This window comes from Struthio camelus, chromosome 4 (genome assembly GCF_040807025.1).
Source record: "Struthio camelus isolate bStrCam1 chromosome 4, bStrCam1.hap1, whole genome shotgun sequence".
NCBI lineage: Eukaryota > Metazoa > Chordata > Aves > Struthioniformes > Struthionidae > Struthio > Struthio camelus.
Window position 1 is genome coordinate 34,022,671 of NC_090945.1, and position 22,920 is coordinate 34,045,590.

At 39.8% G+C, this 22,920-nt stretch overlaps 1 protein-coding gene across 11 annotated transcripts in view; it reads left to right on the top strand.

The window, feature by feature from the left end:
• Positions 1-22,920, top strand: part of GAB1 (GRB2 associated binding protein 1) — a 101,330-nt gene that overhangs the window by 46,454 nt on the left and 31,956 nt on the right. For 9 of the 11 annotated variants that reach the window (XM_068942146.1, XM_068942142.1, XM_068942149.1 and 6 more), the window contains 2 exons: positions 11,428-11,722; positions 21,341-21,554. In XM_068942146.1, the coding sequence (XP_068798247.1) occupies positions 11,428-11,722; positions 21,341-21,554 (509 nt within the window). Of the gene's footprint in view, positions 1-914; positions 1,017-11,427; positions 11,723-21,340; positions 21,555-22,920 lie in introns of those variants that run through there. The other 2 variants (XM_068942152.1, XM_068942151.1) reach the window with 2 other exon arrangements.

Here is a 22,920-nt window from a genome sequence, read left to right on the forward strand (position 1 = left end):
GACAGGATGAGAATGTGGATTTGCAGAATAATGATCAACTCGTGCTTGGAATACAAGACAAAAACATTAAAAGCAATGAAAAGAAATATTTCAATTGCCTACCTGGACTTTGGAACCTATAACCCTCAAGTGTTCGTGCCAAGGTGTTAATAAAATTTAAAGGACAGTTTTATACTGGTAATGAAAATACCTATGGGGGCATTGCATGGGCTTTTATGTGAGAAGAGGATACAGGTCACTTGTTCTACACCATAAGGTGCTCTAACATCTTGGAATTAGGAAAGTCCTTTTCATATTAGTAATCTGTTCTGTGATTGCCCGTTGTAAGTTGGTTTTTTTTTGGGGGGGGGGGGGGTGGGGTGTGTACACATGCACCTGCACGTGCATGCACACACACACTCTTAGCCCAAGTGTTTGTATAGGCTGCTGTTTACATTTCTTACGAGAATTTCATATTATTCAGTAGGACACAAATGCTTTTATCTGAGCATTTAGATCAGTACTAGTTATAGCTGCTTGGAAAAAAAGAATATAAAGCTGTAAAACTACCACTGCGTTTTGTTGCTTATACCGTATGAAAATTTTGCACCCATTAGGTGTTACAGCCTAATGACTATTACTTTAATGCAGAATCTTGATTTATCCAAGAATTTGCCCCACTATGCATTTAATAGTGTGTTTCACTGTTTTTATCCTAGTTCAACCTACAGTCTGTAATGAATGTCCTGAATCTATGTAGATAACATACTTCTAAAGCAACTGTTTATAAATCAGAGCAAGGGCAGCTTTTTCAAATTTTAAACCCACCCCTCATGTATTAAATCACTCTAAATCTTACAATTGCTGTTATTTTCAGTCCATTGTGTCTACTTCCTGTTGGTCAAAGGTTATTAGGATAGGGTGGTGTATAGTGAGATGGAAAGCCGACAGGAAAAAGAAAGCTTTGCTTATTTTGGGGTAGACACAACTACAGAAATGGCCAGGACATTGCTTAAATTTTCTGAAGACTTAAAGAGGTAAACTAGAAAAAGCTGTTCTTGATATTGTTTACTTTTCTGTTTTTGAACTTACATATATGGAAAATGAATCAGATTAAGTAAATAAGGATTTCCTGAATGAATGTTATCTTTTTGCTTGGAATGTGGTTTTTTTAATTCTAAAAGAGATTTTCACTTTTGCTTTTGTTTATGAGGTGACTTGACTTCTCTTTCTGAAGCACCAGCCTAAACCTCTACCTGCTTGTTCGCTTCTATCTCAAAACTCGGAAAAAAAACTAAAAAAAGAAAAAAATTATGCCACAAAGTGCAAGTAGACGTTCTAGTGTATTGGTGCAGTATCTCACATGCATATGTGGGCGTTAATACAATCCTCTGAAACACTTGCTTCATTTGATATTTGTATCATGATTCAAGAATCTTGTGTTTCTTCTTGGCTAGTAAAACGGCATTGTAAGTACTTCAGCGTTGTCAGCCGGGAGACTTGCAGCGAGTTGTCGGGAGCAGCGCTGAGCGCCCGGCGGCGGGTTGGTTTGCTGGGGCTCGGGTTCCTCTGGCAGGGTAGCTCAGCTTTTGTGGGGAGCAGCTGGGGCAACGTGATTCTCAGGATTTGCTTTCAGAACAAATCTTGATTCATAAGGTTGCTGTGGGATTGGGAGGAAAAAGTGGTAAATTAATTGGCTGTGGTGATGAAATTCTACAGAATCGTTGATCTAATTGTAACAGTGCAATCATGTAATATACTATCTAGGAAATGATCGAAATTTTTTTACATGAGTTGATGAGAAGTGCAAGTAGCATTTTATGAACTGCTCAAGCTGTAATTATACAGAAGCATCTTAATTTTCAAGTGTGCCAGTGTGTACTTAAACTTGTTACTGGTATGTTAACTGATTTCCTCCCCCTCCCCCCCTTAACTCTTAATCATTTTGCAACTACCGGTGAGTTGTTTGGATTTAAAAGTGTTTTGTTCTCAGTGCTCGAAAAAACATTTTTTTAGAAATAATAGAAACCCAGCTTGATTAACATAGTAAAAGCAATTTACATATTATAATGTGTTACAAATAATTTTGACTTTGTACGTCTTTATTTTGAAGTGAATTTTCCTGTGGAGTTCTTTCCGTGAACTCTGGGCAGGAGAGATTCTGCTGAGCATGGTTGTTCCATATTCTCGGTGATTTGAAGTGCGAATAAATGTATCGGACATAATTTTGACTTTTATTAGCATATCTCTTTCTTCCGTGTTTTCACGCTTGGTTCACGGTTTGTAGTGGGAAAGGCTAATAATTTGCATCGTTGAGTATGAACAGCACTGCGCATGTCCTTCCTAAATCTTCCCTTTCTCTGGCATAAGGAATTCCTCACAGTGCCTGACAGTATTTAAGACATACTGTGTTGGTTCCTCGTCTGATACCTTGGCAGAACAATAGATTTCCTTCAGCTTTCCCTTTACTATGCCCAAGTGGCTCAAGTATCAGCCCTTCCATTGCTGAGAGAGTGGCTGTCTCATTTACAGAGGAGGCTCCTGCTTCAAACTCCAGGTGCTTGTTTTGCAAAAATGTCAGCTAGGATACACAAGGAGCTTCCTCGTACAAGGAGCTTCCTCTCACAAGGAGTGGGTAAGAATGGAGTGTCAAATGTATTAAGTTCGATTTGTAAGACTTATTTTAAAACAGTGTCTCAAATTTTCTTTGGAGACTTCTCCAGGTGTGTTAATGGTGGTCTGGCAACTTCTTCCGTTATGCTCACAGTTAGTTGAGCTTAAACCAGGCTAGTTGGTTGGAGGGGCAGTTTGTGGGAATTGCAGGTTATTTTTGCACTGTCATCAAATTCCCCCCCAATTTGTCATTCCCTGCTGAAGCTGGAGGAACTGCTGCTTCTGTGGGTCAAATCTCATGTCCTACGTGGGCACAGTGTTTAGGCCCGGAAGTACTTTGTCAAAGAGATGATATGCAGAATGCCTGGTCTCTGTCGTCACCTGTAGAAATCTGAACGCAGCATAAGCACACTCGATCGATGAAAACATGAAGCAGTGAAGCATGTGTAGTGTGTTTGTTTAAACTTGAGCCTCCTTTAAAGGATCCAAAATAGTGTCAGGAGTTGCAGGTTTTTACACAGTTCTGGTGTCTTGCTTTCCTTTCACGAATGGGGAAGAGAGATATCTACACAGGCAAGTATAAAAAGAAAGCAAAACCTTAAATCATACAAAATATTACAAAAACTAGTGGCTCGTGAACTTGAAGAACGGTGATTTTTCACACCTAGCACTTGGAAAGCCTTGCAGTTACAAACACCTCTTCATTTTTCGTTTTGTAGCAGGAAAATCATTTTGAATGGACAGAAAGACGTGGTGCAACCTTTCATCCCTGGGTGCTGGTGGGAAAGCAGCTGTTGCTCCAGTTGAGTGTAGCTTTCACCTTTTAACTTTAGATTGATTGCGTCTTTATAAATCATAAACTTTTTATTTTTGAGTGAGTTGTTCTCATATTATTTGTCACAAGTTATGCTCACGAGCTCATGACAGTCGAAATTTAGTCTAATAACAGTGTGACTGGCTCCTCCTCTGGGTTGTCTGTCTTGTTCGGGGTCTTGTCAGCACTGTAGTAATGTGCAGTTATAGGGAAAAAGGCAGAACCTACCCTGAATGTTTTGCTTTCTTAAGTTAGACTGGGGGGAGGGGGGAGTCACTTTTAATTAAGAGCTGATGAAAAGGTTGAGGTGACTAGAAAAAACCCACAACTCTGGCTGATGAATACATAAAACCATTACTTTTTAAATAAATTAATCTGAAACAAAGCCAAATTGTAATTGGCTGGATGATTGCTTGTACGTATTATCACAGAGACTGATCTCGAAGAGGAATCGGAAGGAAGGAGATGTCATGCCCTTATTCATTGATTCTGGGAGCCTTCAAAAGACGAAAAAAAAGATGTGGAAGAGGAGGAAAAATGAACTGAGGCTAGTATCACTAGTAGAGCAAAGCAATACGAGGTGACTTACAAGAGAGGAGGAGTCAAGTAGGTGCATTGACTTTCTTAAAAAGAAGCAGCCTACAAATAGGTAAAGAGGCTCTAAACTGCAATAGAGCAAGGCAATAATGGAGCAGCATAAAATGGAAAAAGATATGATCGGGATTAGAGAAGGGAGATTGTCCTGGCAGTTTTGTTTTTAATGCCTGCAGGAGGGATATGGAAAAGACTAGGAGAACAGGAGAATTAGTCAGATTATACTCGTGGTCAGAGACTAAAGATCAAACTTTGGAAATACGCAGAGAAAAAGGGCAGCAAACCAGGGATGCCGTGTAGGTGCACAGGTGAGGGACATGCAACAGATATCCTTCTACCTATGCTGTGAGGACAAGCATAGGGTTATGTTTTTGTTGCTATCAAGTGCGAAGAGGAGATGGCAAAGCCAATTTCTGGTGATATGGAATGTGTTTCTGGCAAGGCTGTTAAGCAATATGTATTGGACAGGCAGGACAAGTGGTTTGAAGTAGAAGAAATAGAAATGAAAGGGTAAGTTTGCAAGTGATCAGAAACAACAGGGTATTTATAGGTGTATAAGGTAGATAAGAGGGTCTAGGGATAAGGAAGGATGGTCTGGTCACTGGTCCTAGCTTGAAGACAGTGAAGTAAGGACTCAGTTCCTGGCTTCACAGCGTATCATCTGCTTTATTGCATTAGCTCTCTGAGTCAGTTCCTCCTGTGTAGAAAATGATAATTCTTTGCTGTGCAGGGGTGTTGTGGAGATGAACTAGTGCTTGCCGTCACAAAATTTCTGAGGTAGTGCAGAAAAGAGCAATGAAGTAGTTACTGAGGAGAGAGGTGGCTGATGCTGCCAGTCGTAACAGAATTACACTGGGAATGATCATAAGGCCGGGGGGAGAGGGGGGCAGAAAACCCATGTAAAATGGAAAGGATTGTAAAAATGTTCCATGAGTTTTAAATTCACAAAATGAGGCAGCAGTTAGAGTGCAGTATTACTGTCTCTCTTGTATCTTGCCATGTTTTGATGCTTTAATTAGCTGTATAATGCTGGGAGACTAGTTTTAGTTCACATGTTTAGACATCAGTTGTGAAATGTTGCCTGCAGTAAATCTGCATGGAAGTATTGTTGTGCTGTATTTTCAGGGTTTTGTTTATTTAACAGAGCTAAAGTTAGAATCGGCAGCACAAGACTAGAAAATGGTGACAATAGTTTGAAAACAGGAAATTTTGGCCTTGTGTGTATTCGGAACAGATGATCAGGATGATGGCCAGGAGAGTGGAAACTTCCACTGAGACTGTTTTTTCCTTATTTTGCTCAGTGAGAAAAGATGGTGCTTCCTGGAAAACAAGTCTTAAGTATTTAAAGAAAGTCATAATGTATCCAGTATTTTCCTCATTTCACATTTGTTTATTTTGCAGAAGTCTGTTTGCACTTCTCAGTGTTTAACTAAAAAGCAGAACTTTTGGACCAATGTGAGATCTTGGAAGTGAAGTTTCTGTTGTTAGAATAAGATACTAAACATGTTTTTTATGTGGTAAGTTTACTTGTACTGCCTTATTTTATGTTTAAAAAGAAAAGAAAGAAAAAAAGGAAGAGCATCATTTTCAGGGAAGAGGGTAGTAGTTGCCAGTAAGTGTTATGACAAAGGTTTTCAAAAGTGACTAGTGTTTTTTTGTATTCTTCGGCTCCGGTGCTCATGATAAGGTTTTAAGCTCTCCAGAAAACGCTTTCTGCGAATTATATCTCTGAACTGATTTCCATGTAGATATCTACAAGTGCTAGTTTTTGGCAAAACTTTAGCATAAATTTTGAAGTTTTTACCGTTTTAGAGTTCTGAACGCCTGAAGAGCAGCAAGTTAAAAAGTGAAGCTGGGTACTTAAAACACCGTGACTTGGTGTGACCTCTTCTGGCTGCTTCCTGGCCCTCCTCCCAATGAAGCTCGGTGGTGGCAGTGGTCACTGCCTGCGCCTCGCACTGGCAAGGTTGGAAGAGGAGCATCGCGTCGGGCGCGCTTGCGTCTCGTGTGGGCTGCTAGCGGGACGGGACGGGGCGCCTGAGGCCGAGCAGAGCGCTGGCTTGACTCCCAAGTCAGTGAAACGGCACCAGGGGTGCGCTCGGCTCCTTTACCGCTTTGAGGAACGAAACACCTGGAAAGCTGAAATACGGGGGCCAGGAGGGGGAAAAATATTTGACTTTTCCTGTTGGTGATCCTTCTTCCTGTTTTGTACCAAAGATAGTTAGCTGTTTCATAGTTTAACCTTTGGGCTGAGAAGGATGGACGAAAGGGTGACAAAAGCCTGAAGAGGAGCTCGGCCGGCAGCCGAGTCACAGGCCAGCCTCGGGCTGTCTGTTTTCCCGCACCTCTCTGGTTCAGGCTTTGCGCGCTTTCTGCTGGCCGAGCTCCTCGCGCCTTCCCCGCGCCCTGCTCCCGGGGCGCCCCTCTGGGAAAGGAGGGCGGCCAGCGGCGCCCGGCGCCCCCGCCGAAGCCCCGCGGCCAAAGGCTGAGCAGGAGCCTCTGCAGACTTGAGAGAGAAGAAGGAAGGCCTGAGATTTGCAGCTTTATTTTTGACTCTACCAGCCATTCGTGGGTAAAGATTTATTAATGATGTTACAGGAGAGGGATATATATGGTACCTCTCTCTGGGCTAGCCAGTGCTCAAGTGTTTTTTTACTTTGTTTTTTTTCTTTTTCTTTTTGAATGGATTTTACCCAAGAGAAAAGAAAAGCCGTAATTGTACTACAAGAGGAAAAGCTGCTTTAAACTGGGTAGGGATTATGGGTGATGATAATATTAAGCAAAGCGAAGACAATTAACTGGTTTGTCAGTAACCAAAGTTACTTGACCACATGAGAACAAATCCTGTAAAGAGTAGGCCAGAAAAAAGGTTGTCTTTGATTAATTTAACAGAGTTAAGCTTTTATTTTAAACGTTTTGCGTAATTTTTTTGGCCTCTTAAGCAACAGCTCGAGGGGATCTAAATGGAATATTAAATCCCTTTAAAAAAACGTAAATGTAAATTATGTACTCTTTCCTGCCCCTTCCTCCTTCCTTTCCCCCCTCCGTTTACGTGTGCGTACCCGATTCCCTTCGTCTTTGAAGTTGAGCCAGCAGCTGAATGAGGCACCTTCCAAATCTGTATGAAAGGGGCGGGAGGAATCCCTAAAAGTAAACCAGATGAAGGGAGGCATAGCTAAAGTGTGGCTGACGACTTCAAAGGACAACTCTCCAGTAAGGAGATCATATCGTAAATCCTCTGTGTTGCATTCAGATTTAGCTGCGTGCTGTCCAAAAAAAAAACAAAAAACAAAAAACCCTACACTAAATGATGCTTTCTGCCAGTTTCTTAGCTGACTTGCTCATTTCTAAATCAGCAGCTTGGAGGTATGTCTGAACAGAAAACTAGAAGGCCTTTTTTCCTTTTTTCCTTTTTTTTTTTTTTTTTGCTTTTTAACCTACTCAAAGTACTGATTCAGAAATACTTAAGTCCACTAGGGCTTTGATCATTTGATGCTCTGTGGGTGAGCAGCTTGTCATATTTTTAGACTAGTTCAAAAACAAGCAAACAAGCTTGTTTCTGTGGCTATGATGGTCTCATGATATGCTGGTCTCATAAGCAGGACAATGTTTGGCAAGAGTGGCGATGTCCTATGTTAGACCAGCTGATATGCTTTGCAGCTCAAAGGAGAAAACAAGCTGAGAGGCACACAAGTCCTTTCTTAGTGTGAAACAACAGCAGCAAACCTTGTTTTGTAATAAATATGTTTTAGAAGCCTACACAGGCTTTTGGTGAGCTTGATTCCCATGACATTTGCCATGTTATTTACCATTTTGAAAGGAGCAATTGTACTTCTGAATTAGGTATTTGATCTGCATGCAATGTTTTGTAATTATGTGTTGATATTTATATAAACACTGTGTGTATATATATATATAAATGTATGTAATTGTAGTGGTTGCATGTATGTGTGTATACACACACAAACACACACACACACACACACACGCAGTTCCATTAAAAAAAAAAAAAAATCATTTCCTCTTTCCCCGAAATATCTTTCCAGTAACAAACAGTATTGGTATGAGAGAAAATGTTTAAATTCCATAACCTACTGGATATATTTCTGACTTCTCAAGCTTCATCCAATTGACTTTAATCACAGGAAAAGCTGTCTGATAATGCATAGTTGATAAAATCAGTGACGTGACCGACTGTTAGCACCTAGAACATTCATGTGACTTAAACCGGTTGCACGGTTTTTTAATGATTTTGTGGAATAGTGATCTGTAACGTGCACTGTAAAGTAAAACGCAAAAATTTCAAACAAGAATGCCCAGAGAGGGGAAAAAGGAGATTCAACTTGCATAAATACTTATTTGCACACGTGCACACTCTCTTTTAGAGATTTCTTTTTAGAAAGCGACTACTGAAGAAGCTCTCTTCACTGCATATATAGCACAGTGTTCTGTACTTCAGCGAGGCAGTGTACAGCTTTCATTGCAATGACAAATACTGAAATGTTAAAAATAGATCAAGCTTTAAGAATCCCAGATATTTTCAAATAACAAAGAGTGATTTATGTGGGCTCATTTTGCACTTTGACAAAATATAGAGGCGCTTTTGTACTATGATTAGCAAGGGTGCTGATGTCAGTTCTCTTGTCTAGCTTTAAGCTTTATCCCGCTGCTAAATTGTGCTTTGTACTGTAATCCAGAGAACCTTTGTATCTGCCTTACTAGTGTGTAGTTTATGGAATTGCTTTTGTTTTTGAATATAATCTGTGCCAGTTTCAGTGAGTGTGACTCATTATATGACTGAAATAAACATTCACATATGCACTATGTGAAAACTCTTCAAAAATAGTAGCAGGTGCTGGTAGGCTAAATTCAATGTTTTCAGTACTTAATAGTGGCTATTTTGCAGCCTGAAGGGCTGAAAACAAGTTCTGTTTAGCTGATGGATTTCTGAAATTTTAAGTAAGAGTCCTCTTTACTTATTAATACTCAACAGAGATTGTTAGGTGTGATAATAAGAATTTTTTTGACTCATTAACACAATGTTAGAAATAAACTTCCAAAAGAAGCATATTTGATTGGTTCGGAGTTGTTTTTTTATTACATGAGGCAAATGTGTCTTGCTTTTCAATACCTTTTTTCTGTCCTGTCTGTAATCTCTTTCCTCCTGATTTAAGCTTTGAAGTTTTCATCTGAACAACTGAAGGCTGAGGTTAAAGTAACAGAGGTTTGCGGTTCAGTTCGGAGCACTTATCGGTGATCAACTTTGCCTGGAGAGAACGCCTCCAACACTGAAGTTTCCTGTTATCCCAGAATCTAAGTTGTCAGTTGATTTGGAAACAGGAAAGAAAACAAACTTTGCCGGTGTTTTTGGGCCACGGTTATACAATGCTTATCAGCAGTGCTACTTCGTAGAAGATGCTTGTAATTAAAATTGAAGTTGAAGGTGTTTTGTTTGTTAAATCTTCCACTTTTGTGTTTTGCTGTTCACCCAGTTCAGCTCACTAGTACAGAGGAAACAGTTGCTTGAGACCATGAGTTGAGTTGCACGGTTCAGCGTTTAAAAGCAGATGCTGTATTTATGACTGCAAAAAGCATGCTTATTTTATGAAGACATTCAAGTATAAAATTTGCCTTTAAAACTCAACCTTTAAAGGCTTGGTAGCTACTGAATGGATCACAAACCTTAATTAAGCTGTCTGGCATTTTTCCCTTTCTTTCATTTTCTGGATTATCTTTTCATAATAGCTTCCTAAGCTTGATACCCAAAAAAGCATGCATGCTTGACAATGAGTGTTTTGTGAGGCTCCTGTGTCTAGCTGCCAGAGCTAGTTTAGAGCTGTCGCTCTAAGATGGCAACACAGTTTTGATTCTGTCCTTCATGCCCTCCCTCCACTAGTTGGTTTGAAGGTAATGGCTGCATGAAGAAGAAATAGGAACTCTTTGGTCCTCAAGAATGGCTCTCAGTCTTTTCCTTCCTTCTTTTCCTAAAACTTTTATTTCCAAAGCTAGATCTCGATGAGTAAAGGATACCACACGTCTCAGCTCTTCTGGTACCGTCCGTGTTGATTCTGTTCCTTTCGTTGAGCCTCTTGTTCTGCCTTTGTTAGCCCGCAATTGGGATTAGCTGAAATGCGAGTTCCTATTTGTCTGTTTTTTGTTTTGGGGGTGGGAGGTCTCCTTTTTTATTCCTCATAAAGGACTTAGTTGCAACCTTGTTTCACCACTGTGAAGAAGTTTAAAATGGAGCATCTGTGGGCACCATGTGATCCTTCAGTGCAAGGTGGAGTAGGTTGGCTACTCTCTTGACTTTCGTTGGCCTCTGGCTTTGAGAAGTAGAAAAAAGTGACGTCTCCCCAGTGCATCTCAGCTATACTCTCAAATGTTTATTCTGTGTGAAAGCAATGCACCTCTCCTCCTGGGCAGCGCATCCAGTTTCTTTCACTGTGTCCATCATCCTGGTGTTTGAGCAGATGAGGAAACTTGTCATATAGGGTGCTGTGCTATTGGTAGAGTTGAGGAACTGAAGTGCAGCTGAGCAAGGGAATAAAGGTAATGTTGATAACATCAGAACGTTTGTGTGCAGAGACTGGTTTCTTGACTTGAATTAGGACGTTTGGAGAGCTGCTCAAATATGAGTTATGCTGGGGGACAGTGACCTGTGGCATTGCAAAGGCAGCTGAGGATTAGCTGAGAGATGTGACACTTTGGCGATGCTTTTCTGCCTCGCTATGCTGCTTTGTATCTGCAGCAGCAGGAAGGCTGGTATTACAAGCACAGTGTCCAACTGTGAAACGTATTTCTTTCTTGGATGTACCTTACACTGGAATTGGTTTTAAGTGATAAAACTAGAACGCTCGGTCATATTTCCCCATCTCTGTAAAGTTTTGCAAAATAATAACGTAGCTCTTTTTCTGTAACAACTACCAATGTGAAATATAGGGATCCAAGTGCAGAGTTCCCCTAACATCAAGGGGACCATACGTTGCGAGTGCTGCATGTTCTTTAAATGTAGGTCGCTATTGTTGAGCAGAGATGAAATATTCAGAGCTCGAGTGCAACAGCCTTAATCAGCAGATACTGGGAACGAGACGTTGTGGAGCACTTATTGATATATTTCATCTGTTCTTCCCCATGATTACGGCAGCTTCCCTTAGGACTTTGTGTGTGCTTTTTTTTCCTTCCCTTGACCCTTCTTTAAAAAAAAAAAAACAAAAAAACCCGCTGGATATATCCTTTTCCATTTTTTTAAATGGCAACTTAATTTTATGTCCTCTTCTTAGAAACTGGTATGTAATCTCTTAGAATTCTATTTGAAGTATTTATTATTACTCAGTTCAATCTAGACAGAAGCCATACGCAAAAAGTAATAGTTTTAAAATATGATTTCTTGCATCTAATTTTTCCTTTTTATTTCCTCCAATTTTCAGGCATGGAAGAGGAGATGGTTTGTACTGCGCAGCGGCCGTTTAACAGGGGATCCAGATGTATTGGAATACTACAAAAATGACCACGCCAAGAAGCCTATCCGTATTATTGACTTAAACTTGTGTCAACAAGTGGATGCTGGATTAACATTTAACAAAAAAGAGTTTGAAAACAGTTATATTTTTGATATCAACACTATAGACAGAGTTTTCTACTTGGTGGCAGACAGCGAGGAGGAGATGAATAAGTGGGTCCGATGTATCTGTGATATCTGTGGGTTCAACCCTACGGATGAGGGTAAGTTCTGCTCTCTTTTCTAAGAAATTCTGCTATGCCTCCAAGCCAAGAATGTTTCCAGGATCAGATGATTATCTCTAACTAGCGTATGTTTTAAAACTTATATGCATGGACTGTGAAACTCCCTTAGCGCCCTGGAAAAAAAGTAAGAAGAAGAGAGGAAGATCTTCAGGATTTGTTAACAATCAAATGTTCCATAGAAATTGATGAGGCTGCTCTTGCATGGTGTTTCACATGACATTAGGTCTCAAGTATAGGAAAAATCTTAAAGTAAAATCATGCCAAACAGAAGAGCAGCCTCCTCAGCTTCTGTGGAATGTTTGATTGTGTCTGTATACCATTTTATTGCTTACTGAAGTACACTATAACTCTCATGCTGGAAATCTTTTTCCCATCTAAGGAATCCTATTCGGTATAACAACTTATGGCTGTGCAAGCAGGAGTGGGTGCAAAATGGCAGACTTCTTCTATTGCCGTTTCTCCATCTGCTTTGCAACTCATAAAAAAAATGCCCTAAAACAAAAAATAATTTGTACTCCTCCACTCACCAGTTCTAATCTTATGCAAACAGACATTATGTGAAAGCAGCTGGTAGGAAACAAGGGAGTGTGTTAGAATTCATACAAATACCTTGTGGCCACCAACATGGCTTGTCCTGAATCTACCCTTATTTATTTACTTATTATTCCTTCATTCCTTGTGGAGATTAATGAGTGGCATGACGTGCTGTAATTCTGTGCACAGGCCCAAGAAAAGATTAAATAGTAAGAGGGTTATAAATAAAGCATGCCTGACTGAAGGGGCTACAACTAAATCCCTATATTTATTGAGTTGTGGATTGAGGGGAAACAAGGGCTTTCGTCGTCTTTACTCCAGCCAAATCTCCAAAAATGACTGGAAAATATTCTTGCGTTCTGAAGAAAGACCCTTTTCTTCTTCCTGATTTCAGTTTTGAACTAAAACTTCTTCACCAAAACTTTTTTGTGCCTCTAAATTACCCCTCTAATAGAAAATTCGATGAAGGGTACTTGTTTTGAGTTAGGGATTATTTTTATGACATCCTGATCATAAATGAGACCTCCTCCCACATGTTTCTAAACATGAGCCACAGGTAGGCAGGTGATTGTATTTTCTAATGGTGCACCAGTGCAGCTGCGGGCAGGAGGCATTCAGAAATCATTGGTTTTGGGGACAAACTAGGAGCATGGAAAGCGAAGAGGAAATGTACTTACCTGGCTGTCCTTGTGTATGTGAGAGCACAAATAAGCACATGTCCTAAGCAGTTGTGTGGGACAAAAAAGATAGGGTCACTTCAAAGGCATGATACCTTTCCTTGCTGGGAAATGATGCATTGTTAATCCTTCATATTCTTTTGATGCGTTGCCTGAGTTGAAGATGAAATATGCTGTGGATGCAGGGAGCTCTAACTTCACTCTAACTGACTGCTTGGATTAGAGGCTAGGGCATACTATGGTATATCATTAACTTTTTCCCACTTCCTTCTCATTGCGTGTTTTATCTTAAGTGTTTTAGCTTTGTCAGAACTTTCCCAACGCTGTTGCTTTACAGAATTGCAAGTTGGCAGTACTGCTTTATGGGTTTAGTGCTGTCTTCCGATGGATACGTAGAGAAAGAATTAAAGAAAAATGGGAAAATCAGTTGATCACTTTCTACATATATTGACAATATCTTATTTTACAAGATACATCTCTACGTATTAATGAATGACTTCAAATCATGCATGTACTTTATAAAGTCTTTATTAACATGCACTTTATTTTGAGAAATTATATAGGTTAAATTCACTGCAACTAATAAGAAAAACACTATTCCTTTAGTAAGGAACTAGGCAAAAAGAGGATGTATGGGACATAACCAACCTTCACTTTAGCTTACGGAAGCAGGAGGTAGTTTTCCTTGGGCAATGTCTCTTGCCAGACTGGTTAGGAGTCTTATTATGAGAGGACTGTCATTAGCAGCCTTTGCTAAATCAAGGACTGTGGGGGCACCTCTGACCTTTTTGTTCCTGCTTCCGTTCATTTGGAAGCCCAGTCCAATTGCTTCCATGGATTTACTAAGGGAGAAATTATGAGACAGTGGTGGTTGGTGCTATTAGAACACTTCACAATGAAAACAAGTATGGAGTTGTTGTTCTTGGGTTTGGAGGGGTGAGGGAGAAAGAGTTAATCATAACTGTGATGAGGAGGAAAAAAAAAAAGTCATTTTAAACTAACACCCAGCTGCCCCTTATATACTTAGCGAAGACTCTGGAATTCCTGTGATGCTGGCGAGTTCATGTTTTGTCTTATTCCTTTTCTTTCAACAAGAAGACATTGAAATCTGCAGTCCTTACGATGATAGAAATTATTTTCTTTAAACATATTTGAAATATGTATGTAAATATAAATGTAATATGGATTATACTCTGAAAGAACTATAGCTTGCTTCACATGCAGCTCTGAAAGTCTGCAGTATTTCCGTTCAGGCAATTGCTATCTGATACATTCATCTCATGCCTTCTGTATTTTGCACAGTAAAATTTTCTTTAGATAACTAGATTTGTTTTTATTGTGTTCTGATTAAAACATGCACTCTAATTGGGCACTTCAAGCCGATCGTAGCTTGGGTGTAAAATCGGTGATTGGCAGGATGGACGCAAATCCATATTTCTCCCCAACTCCTTGTATTCTTCTCAATTATAAAAATAAAAAATAAAAAAAAATGCTGCACTATCAGACGTTGTTGCTACTACGTTTTGTTGAGATAATAGCAAAGTTCTTAATATCAGATCAGGATACCACTGTGCTGACTGTTACAGAAGTGTAGAACAGAAAATTGGCCCTGCCATTGAGAACTTCTTATCTGCAGTAAGATGAGTCAACATTTGAGCAGAGACAAATAAAGAAGTAAAAGCAAATAAGATGGACCGTTGTGACAGATAAGTCATCTTAGCGCGTTGGTTGTTGGACTGTTGTTGAATTCTGGGATTATAGTGAAGATATTTTCAAGAGCACTTGGGTAAATAAATGGTGGACATTAGAGGTCTTTAGAGTGCTCTTACAGCATGAAGAAGCCTGTAAGAAATAAAAAAAAAAAAAAAAAGTATTTTGCTTTGTTTTGGCAACTTTGACGAATGATGGAGGCTAGCACACTTGGCAAACCAAAATCACTATCTCAGTAACGTATAATGAATATTGTTGACTTTGGTCGTGGAAGGCCTCAAAAGTGAGGGGAAATAGCCTGAGCTTTTGGACGAAGGAGGGGGGGCTCTGGAGGAGTGTAAAGAGAAGTACACTGACAGAGTAATGATATTTAAAAAAAAAAAAAAAAAAAAAAAAAGAAGTCTTTTTGACAGAATTCTCAATGGATATGAATAGGGCAGTAATGGAGTAGTAAAATGGGGATTTGTTACCCTTTTTGAGACATACAATATAAAGTCTGAATTTGATTGGTTTATTTTAACGGGTGTGTTATTAGAAAGGACTGCTACTCTAGAGATGATGTTCATAAGATGTACCTAAACAAAATGTGAGATTTTTGACGTGTCTTCGATCTGATTAATGAGAAAGAAGGTCAGGTCAAAGACGACATGCAGGAAGATGAGTGACTGGTGCCCTTGAGCGGAGAAAAGAGCAACATGGAAAGGACTGAGCTGAGCATTAGGAGAGGGGGCCGCCAGGTAAGGATTGCTGGTCAGTTGTGTTAGAAGCGAGGCAATAGGTTTAGAGGGAATAGCAGCACAAGGGCATACCTTTTGTGGAGGCTTTTGGGGTTGTTTGGTTTGAGAGGAAGTAGGTTGGGGGGAATGGCCACTGACGTGTGGAAATATGATTTTGACCAGAGTGGCAAGGTGCAGTTGCTGAGAGGATGGGGAGAATAAACTGTGAAGGAAGGTGTCACTGTCACAAAATTTCATTGCAGTGCGATAAGAAAATTAGAAGAGGCAGGTCTAGAAAAGGACCTGAAATTTGGCATAGCGGATCTGATAGAGGTAGCTATCGCCTAAAAAGCTGAGTAAAGGGAGGCAAAGCACAGAAAGTCACTACCCAGTATCCACAGGAAAAAGGGAAGACATGAAGATGCCTTTGACATCAGCTGATGTGGTAAAGGGCAGGTCGTTAGAAGATGGCGGATAGATGGCCCAAAATCTGCAACAGAGAGTCTAGTACATCCTCTGTTATAAGTATCTGAGGAAAAGAAAAAAGGCATAGGATAAAAATAATCATTTAGTACAATCACAGAACCTTTTGTGGCATTAAAATCACCTGAAGAGTTGCCTGGAGAAGGGGGCTGCAGGAGGGTGGGCTGGAAAATTGTTGTGCAGACTGCTAATTCTCAAATCATGAGGTGCTTTGAGGCATTATGTGGAGTGCTAAAAACATACTTTCAGTAGGCCATAGGTGCCTGTGATTCTGGACAGATTGGTGCACCAGGGTTGGGTAAAGTTGCCATGTGACTGGAGCAGCCTGTTTGGGGGAGGAAAGCTGTATAGGCCTTTTTAGTGAAGGAGAGGTAAGTGAACTTTCTTAGGCAGTGGGCTGTGCTCTTTCTCATCACCTACGGAAGTTACTCTGTAACAGTAATTCTTGATTATTTTTCCTGTATACCCCAGCCTGTGTGCCATCTGAAGATGGAGAGACAGACTACATATATATTTGTTTCCTTTTGAATGAGCAGTTGTCAAAAGAAAATTACAGGTGTAGGGGGGAGAAATTCTGAATAGAAACGCTTTCAGTATTTTTGAATTTTAGATGGGTAACTCAAAGTACAGCTTAAAATGACATAGGAACTATAGGCAGGAAGCACAAAATACTACGTGTGAGCTCTGAAAGCCAGGGACTTTGCATGCTGTAGAAACTTAAGAAGAGGAGTCAGTTATGTTTATGGTTCTTCTGGAGGAGGTAGGGCTGTCCTGAGCATAAAATAAAGTAAGCAAGGTCTGAATTCATTGTTAGAGTGCTTTTTAAAAATAGGATATTGTATGTCTCTTCAGAAGAAGAGAGAGAAGATGCTTTAAGATGATGTTAAAATAAAAAAAAGGTACAAAATTTTTTTTTTTTTTTTTTAGATCTATTAAAATTTTTTTTCTTCTGACTGCAGCAGAGATGTTCGGAACAGAGGGTTATTGCATAGATTTTTTGCATCGATCGCAAGCTGATCGTTTATGCTGAAAACCTCCCTTAGCAAAGCTTCGTGCGCTGCCAAACCCAGACTAACATGCCCATGCATCTTCTGGGCCGGATCTGGCTCGTGCCTGGCTCGAGTTAGGTATGCGTACAGAGCAAGTGCTTGTCTGTCTGCCCCAGTCAGCGTAGACGTGCTTTGTGTGTGTGCATGTGCATGCACACGTGCACATGTGGCTTTCTGATTCCAGGGTCTTTCACTTGAAACCATGTGGAAGCTGACACTAGAGGAAGCTCCAGCAGTGTATCTCCTGAGGACGTATCTTGTTTTACGTTAGGGTAGCAATTTAGTTGCTCTCCTGCTGCTGAGATGATGACTTACTAGACTTAATTAAAAAAAAAAAAAAAAAAGTGATGTATTTGTTCCTAATCTTTGAAATTATTTGATTTATTTATGTGCACCTTGCATACTGGATGCATATAGGAAAATGAGTAATATAAAAGTGGAAGTTATCACTCTTCTGTACGGTTGTCTATTTTTATGGCAACCAGCATTTTCTGTAAATTTTTATTTAAGGTTATTACTCTACTATTTTGTTGGCTATTTTTTCTTAATTAGAACATCTGCATCACAGTAAATAGATTGAATGAGTCATCTCAGAGAGGAATAGTAGAATCATGCGATTACATATCTGTTGCTGATTCATTGTTACAATGGGAAAATCCCATTTCTATTTTGGTCTTTCACACATTCTGAAAAGAATGCTCTTTCTTACTTTTCATCAATGCAAATTTGGCATTTAATGAGATGGTGCTTTTTGTAACAAGGCTCTCAATTTTTTGTATTTTGTTCACTTTATTAGAACACTTCATACAAGTATTTACATAATTAGAATATTGAATAGACATTGTATTCCATGATGTAGAAAACAGTCTCATTTCTACCTTTATAGAAAGGGAAAACTCAGTGCACACTTCCACACTCAGATTGTTCATAAAGCACAGGTACCGGAACACGAGGAGTGAGGAAGATGTATGTGATTCAGAAGGAAGAGGGGAGCCTTTTATTATACTTGTGGGAAAAAGTGTTCTTTTTTACCTCTCATTAATTTTCTCAATTGTTTTATTAGTGGGGCAAATATAAAGACGCTTATGAGAACAAAACCTGTGAACAAATTCTAGAAGAGATAGTGCCACTAACTGCTCTTAACAAACGAATTAAGGAAGAATAAAACCCTTCTCCTGTTCTAAGAAAGTGTCCTTTTCTAGCTGTACTGAATGCAGGGATTATAAAAACAAAATAGGATTCTTGTTATACTCATTTGCATGTTAAATATTCTGGATGCTTTTCCAGCTCCCAGCTATTTCAAAGCAGGCATAGTGTCTGAGCTCTGGGAGCAAACCAAATGGCTTAAAATGCTCTTTGGTGTGCAGGCGACCCCTTCCCTAAAAATCTGCTAATTCAAATGGAAGCAAGTTGATTATTGTGCTCTTTGAAATCATAATAGGCTACTGGGATAAATGAGCAAGTGGCTGAAGAGAATGTTTGACAATGTCCAAATAGGCAAACAGAGCATTCAGTTTATTTTATCAGTAATTAGAGTTGTTGTTAAAATTACTGTTTTCTTGATAGTCTAATGTTAAATAGCTTGAATAGATAAAGCAAGTAATAAGTAGCCCAGCAGTAAAGTGTTTGAAACTGAGTTCAATTGCTCTTTAAAACAGGCATTAGCTTACACTATTTAACATGTGCAAAATGAATTTCTAAGGATGAATTTCAGATCAGAAAATTGATACCTTAATAGTTTAGTACTCCGTCCACCCCAAAAGCACAGATCTGTAGGAGGGCTCAGGGCGTTTGTCAAATGGTATTTATGTTAAAATAAATGAGGCAGTTCATCATGAGGAGAACATTCCTCACTCTCCATTAACATTAATGGGCTCCAAATGAGCTATTCTTGCTCAGAAAAGAGATCATGGCAATCTTCTGGGTGGTTTGACAGGGTCGCCTTTAATGCTCAGTAATAGTTATAAGGCAAATGGAAGGTTAGAATAGGAGCAGCATGAAGTACTATGTCTATGTAAATCAATAAGTGTCCCAGATTTTGTGCAATAATCGTTTTCCTTTCTCAGGAAGGAGTTAGTAGAAAAAGGAAAGGTGAGAGAGAAGGGGAAGATGATCTGAAATGGCTTCTGTACCAGGAAAAAATAAGCAGCAGCAACTTAGTGAAGCTGTGAGAAAGTCTGTAAGATTCGAAATTGAGATTATGAATAGGAGACAATTGTTGCTGTTTCTCTGAAGACAAGAGCTGAAGGATATCAAGTGAAATTGTCAGGAGGCAGTTTTAAAATAAAAGGAAGTACTTTTTCACACCATGCATAATACATGGTGGAACTCATTGCCACGGGATGTTGTGGAGGTCAAAAATCTCAGTGTGCTCAAGAGGGGTGAGACAAGTTCAAAGATGAAAAGTCCATCGGAGGCTGGTAAGCACAGAAAGTGGATGCAGCCTCTGCCCTGGGATGTCCCGAAGATGTAGACTTCCCAAAGTTGGGGGAAGTATGCCAGGCTTGCCTTGCTGCTTTAGCTCAGTTCAAATAGCTGCAAAGTAGCTGCTGTCAGAGATGCATAGTGGGCTTTGGAGACTTAACATCTTAGCCAATGTATTTAGTCTAATGCACTTCATCAGCTTGCTTCCTTTCACAATTTATTTTTACTTATTTTTAAGAATGTCACACTTTTTTTTTTTTTCTTTTCCCTTGTGTGTTGCCTCTTTCAGGCTTCTTAATTTTATTTTTTCCCCCAGAGGCTGTTACTCTTGAGTCTGTTACCTTTCCTGGGAATGTCGGTGCATGATTAGTCTAAATGCATCAGCCTCACACAGATATGCATGTTGTTACATACCTGTTGAGCTCTCCTGACCACTGTGGTCTAACTGACACATCTCCCTTCCCTGTAAGCTTCAGGGACATCCTGTTTGATTTCTTTTTTTCCCCTTGCGTGACCTCAGCACCAAGCAGACCTAATCACCACCACCTTTGGATTTGTGAAGGTGTGTGTGTGGTCAGGGGCAAGGATTGTGGTATACCGTAGCTTTTGAGGTCTCGCTTCTCCATAAACATGGCCAAAGAAGGATAGCGTATGTGGGAGGAAACCTGTCTCCTGCCCTTTTTCTCTCCTTTTTGTTATTCTGTCTTTTTAGGTAGGTTATCTGAGCTGAGGAATTTTCGTACATCCCCTAGACTTCCTCATCCCAAATGGATGTGGTGGGATTTAATTTCTGAGCCTGTGTAAGCGCTACAGGAGTTTAAAGCTAGTACAGATGTTCCTGTTTCTACCTCTGAATCACTTGTACCTTGTGTACACAGAGCTGGAAGCAGGAGGGCTATGTTCTGGTCTTTTCATCAGGCCCTTCCCAGGGTTATGCTAGGAAACAGAAGCTGGATGAAGTGATTTCGCAGGGTATAGCTGGCCTGTAGGCCAAAAAGGAGCAGTCTGCTGTATGGTGATAGCATGATAATAATACTTTCATTAAAACAATGTTAGTAACTGATTTCCATTTTTGGGATGCGCAAATTGGAATGTACAGTGAGTTGCAAGTACAAGAGAGTCTTGATAATTATGGAACCATTTGCTTAATTATGTCATTCTTATTTCATGCATCATTGAAAGAAGGAAAAAGAGTGAAGTGATTGTTTAATGCTTGATAATGTCAATATTTTCCAGTCTCCCAGATAATTTAACAGTCAGGATACATGTATTTGGAGAAGAAAACTTAGTCAAGAGCATGTGTGAATTGGAAGTGGATAAGAATTACAAAGAGAAGATTGGGGGGAAAAAAACCCTAACTACTTGATTTACATCACTCAAATAAAAAGTTGGGTTACGTAACAAAAGAGCCTGCTGGAACATGGTACCTATTGTACCTTTGTATTTGTTTTATAGTCATAACGGATCTTCCATTGCAAAAGCAAAGTCTTTCCTGTTGCTTTTCGGTCATTGAGAGAGGCCATTTCTTGCTGGTAACTAATCTTGAATACTGAAGTGACCTTGGTCAAAAGGAGGTGAATACATGCAAGTGCTGACTCAGGTTGCCGAATTCAAGTAGTAACCTTATGGACCTGTTTCTGTTCTCGAGTGAAACAACAGATTCGTGTTCTTAGCTGTTGTACTGCAGCAGTCAGCATCCTCCTCCTTTCTGTAACCAGAAAACAGGTCAAACAAGTCATACGGTCAAGGCATCACCTCTAGTTCCAAGGCAGGCTTACAGAATTGGCTGCAGTTGAAAGAATCTGAAGAGTCCTGAAGATTCTGAAGTCAACTTTAACGTCCACGACTGAGATTTTCTTGTGCTCGTGTAGTTCGCAGTTTTGAATTAAAAAAGAAGACAAACTTCCCTTATGTGTATTTTGTTAAGAAGTCCTTTTGTAGTATTGTAAGGCTATTTGATCCTTTTTTAAAAAAAACAAAAAAACTATGCTTCTGTGCTTGCAGATGCTGTGAAGCCACCTGTCAGTTCTTTACAAGCACCTGCTGAGTTACCCTTGCCCATCAACACTTCACCACCTTCTATTCAAGCAGAATCTTCCCTACCTCCTCCTTATCAGCTTATTAACATCCCCCCACTGGAGTCTTCCTCTGGTCAAGAAGATCCTCAAGACTACCTACTGCTAATAAACTGTCAGAGTAAAAAACCTGAACCTATGAAGTAAGTGACTTTTTTCTTAATAGCATTTATTTGCGTAGGCCAAGGCGTTTGTGCTGAAAACTTATTTCTTTTCTTTTTATTCACAAGACATTGAAAATGTGGATGCATGTAATCGGGGCGGGGGGAATTGTCTGTAATGTCTCTTTTTTTCTGTGCTCGAACAATTGCGTGTAGCAGTAGTAAGTTGTTTGATCAGCACTAGACCCATATTACATTCTTCAAAAGTGTGTACAGTAATTGGCACTATGAAGTGTCAGATTCATGCAGTGATTCTAGGGACTACTTCATAGCCTGGAGTGATGTGTAGCGCAGAGCGAAGTACCACCCTCTCTTTAACCGCACCCTGATGTGTTTCAGTCCAGTCTAGAAGCAGAAGAAGCTGGAGGAATTTAGCGTTCATGCCTTTCTGGTACTTGGCACTCCAGTTTTGCCAGTTGAACCTTTCATGGGAATGATTCAGTAATATAGGCTGAAATTTGTTATCACCTGCCGGGTTACCACATCACTGAATATAGCAATCATCAAGTGGCATTTGTGGCTGTAGTATTAACATGGTTTAGACTCAATCAAGAGACCTTATGAGTAGAAGGTAATTATTTTGTGATAACTCGGAGTACAGGAGACACAAACCACTCTGTTTGTGTATCTTTGAGTTTTATGAGATCTTAACAGTTTTCTGAAGAATACATATTAAAAAACTATAGCTGAAATAAGTCTTATTCATTACTGAATAAAGAGTACCTGCCCAGTTAATTCTCCAGAGGAGTGTGCAATGTTAAATTTTAAGGCAACAATCAAAAACTTTTGCTCAGTGAAACGTATACGTATTCCTCTAACTGCTGCTTCTAACTGAAACAAATGTACAGCACCTCCTGCATAGCAGAGTATGATAGCTGATGGTAACTATCTGGGAGACATCACTTTGTTTTTCAGAATGGATCATAGTGGTCAAACTTGGAGCAGGCTGCCCAGGGACTTTATGGAATCTCCATTTTTCAAGATTTAAATAAGTGGACTGGATGAGGCCCTGAGCAGCCTCATCTGACTTTGAAGTTGCCTCTGCTTAGACGAATTGGGCTGGTAAGGAGAGTTAGACCAGGTGACCTCCAGAGGTCCCTTCCAGCCTTGATTATTCTGTGGGAGAATGTTATAAATCTCTCTGGCAAGCTTCTTTTTAATAGTAATATGAAATAATGTCTGCTGAGGTATTTCCAGAAAAATAAAACTAAACAAAACTGCGCATTATTTTTGTGATTGCAGAAATGTGCATTGAAGGCTGAGGATAGTTGCCTATGGAAGTATTTTCTTGAGTATTTCACATACTCCCTTAGGGCCATACCTTTCAGTGGCGGTGCCTTCTTCTTCA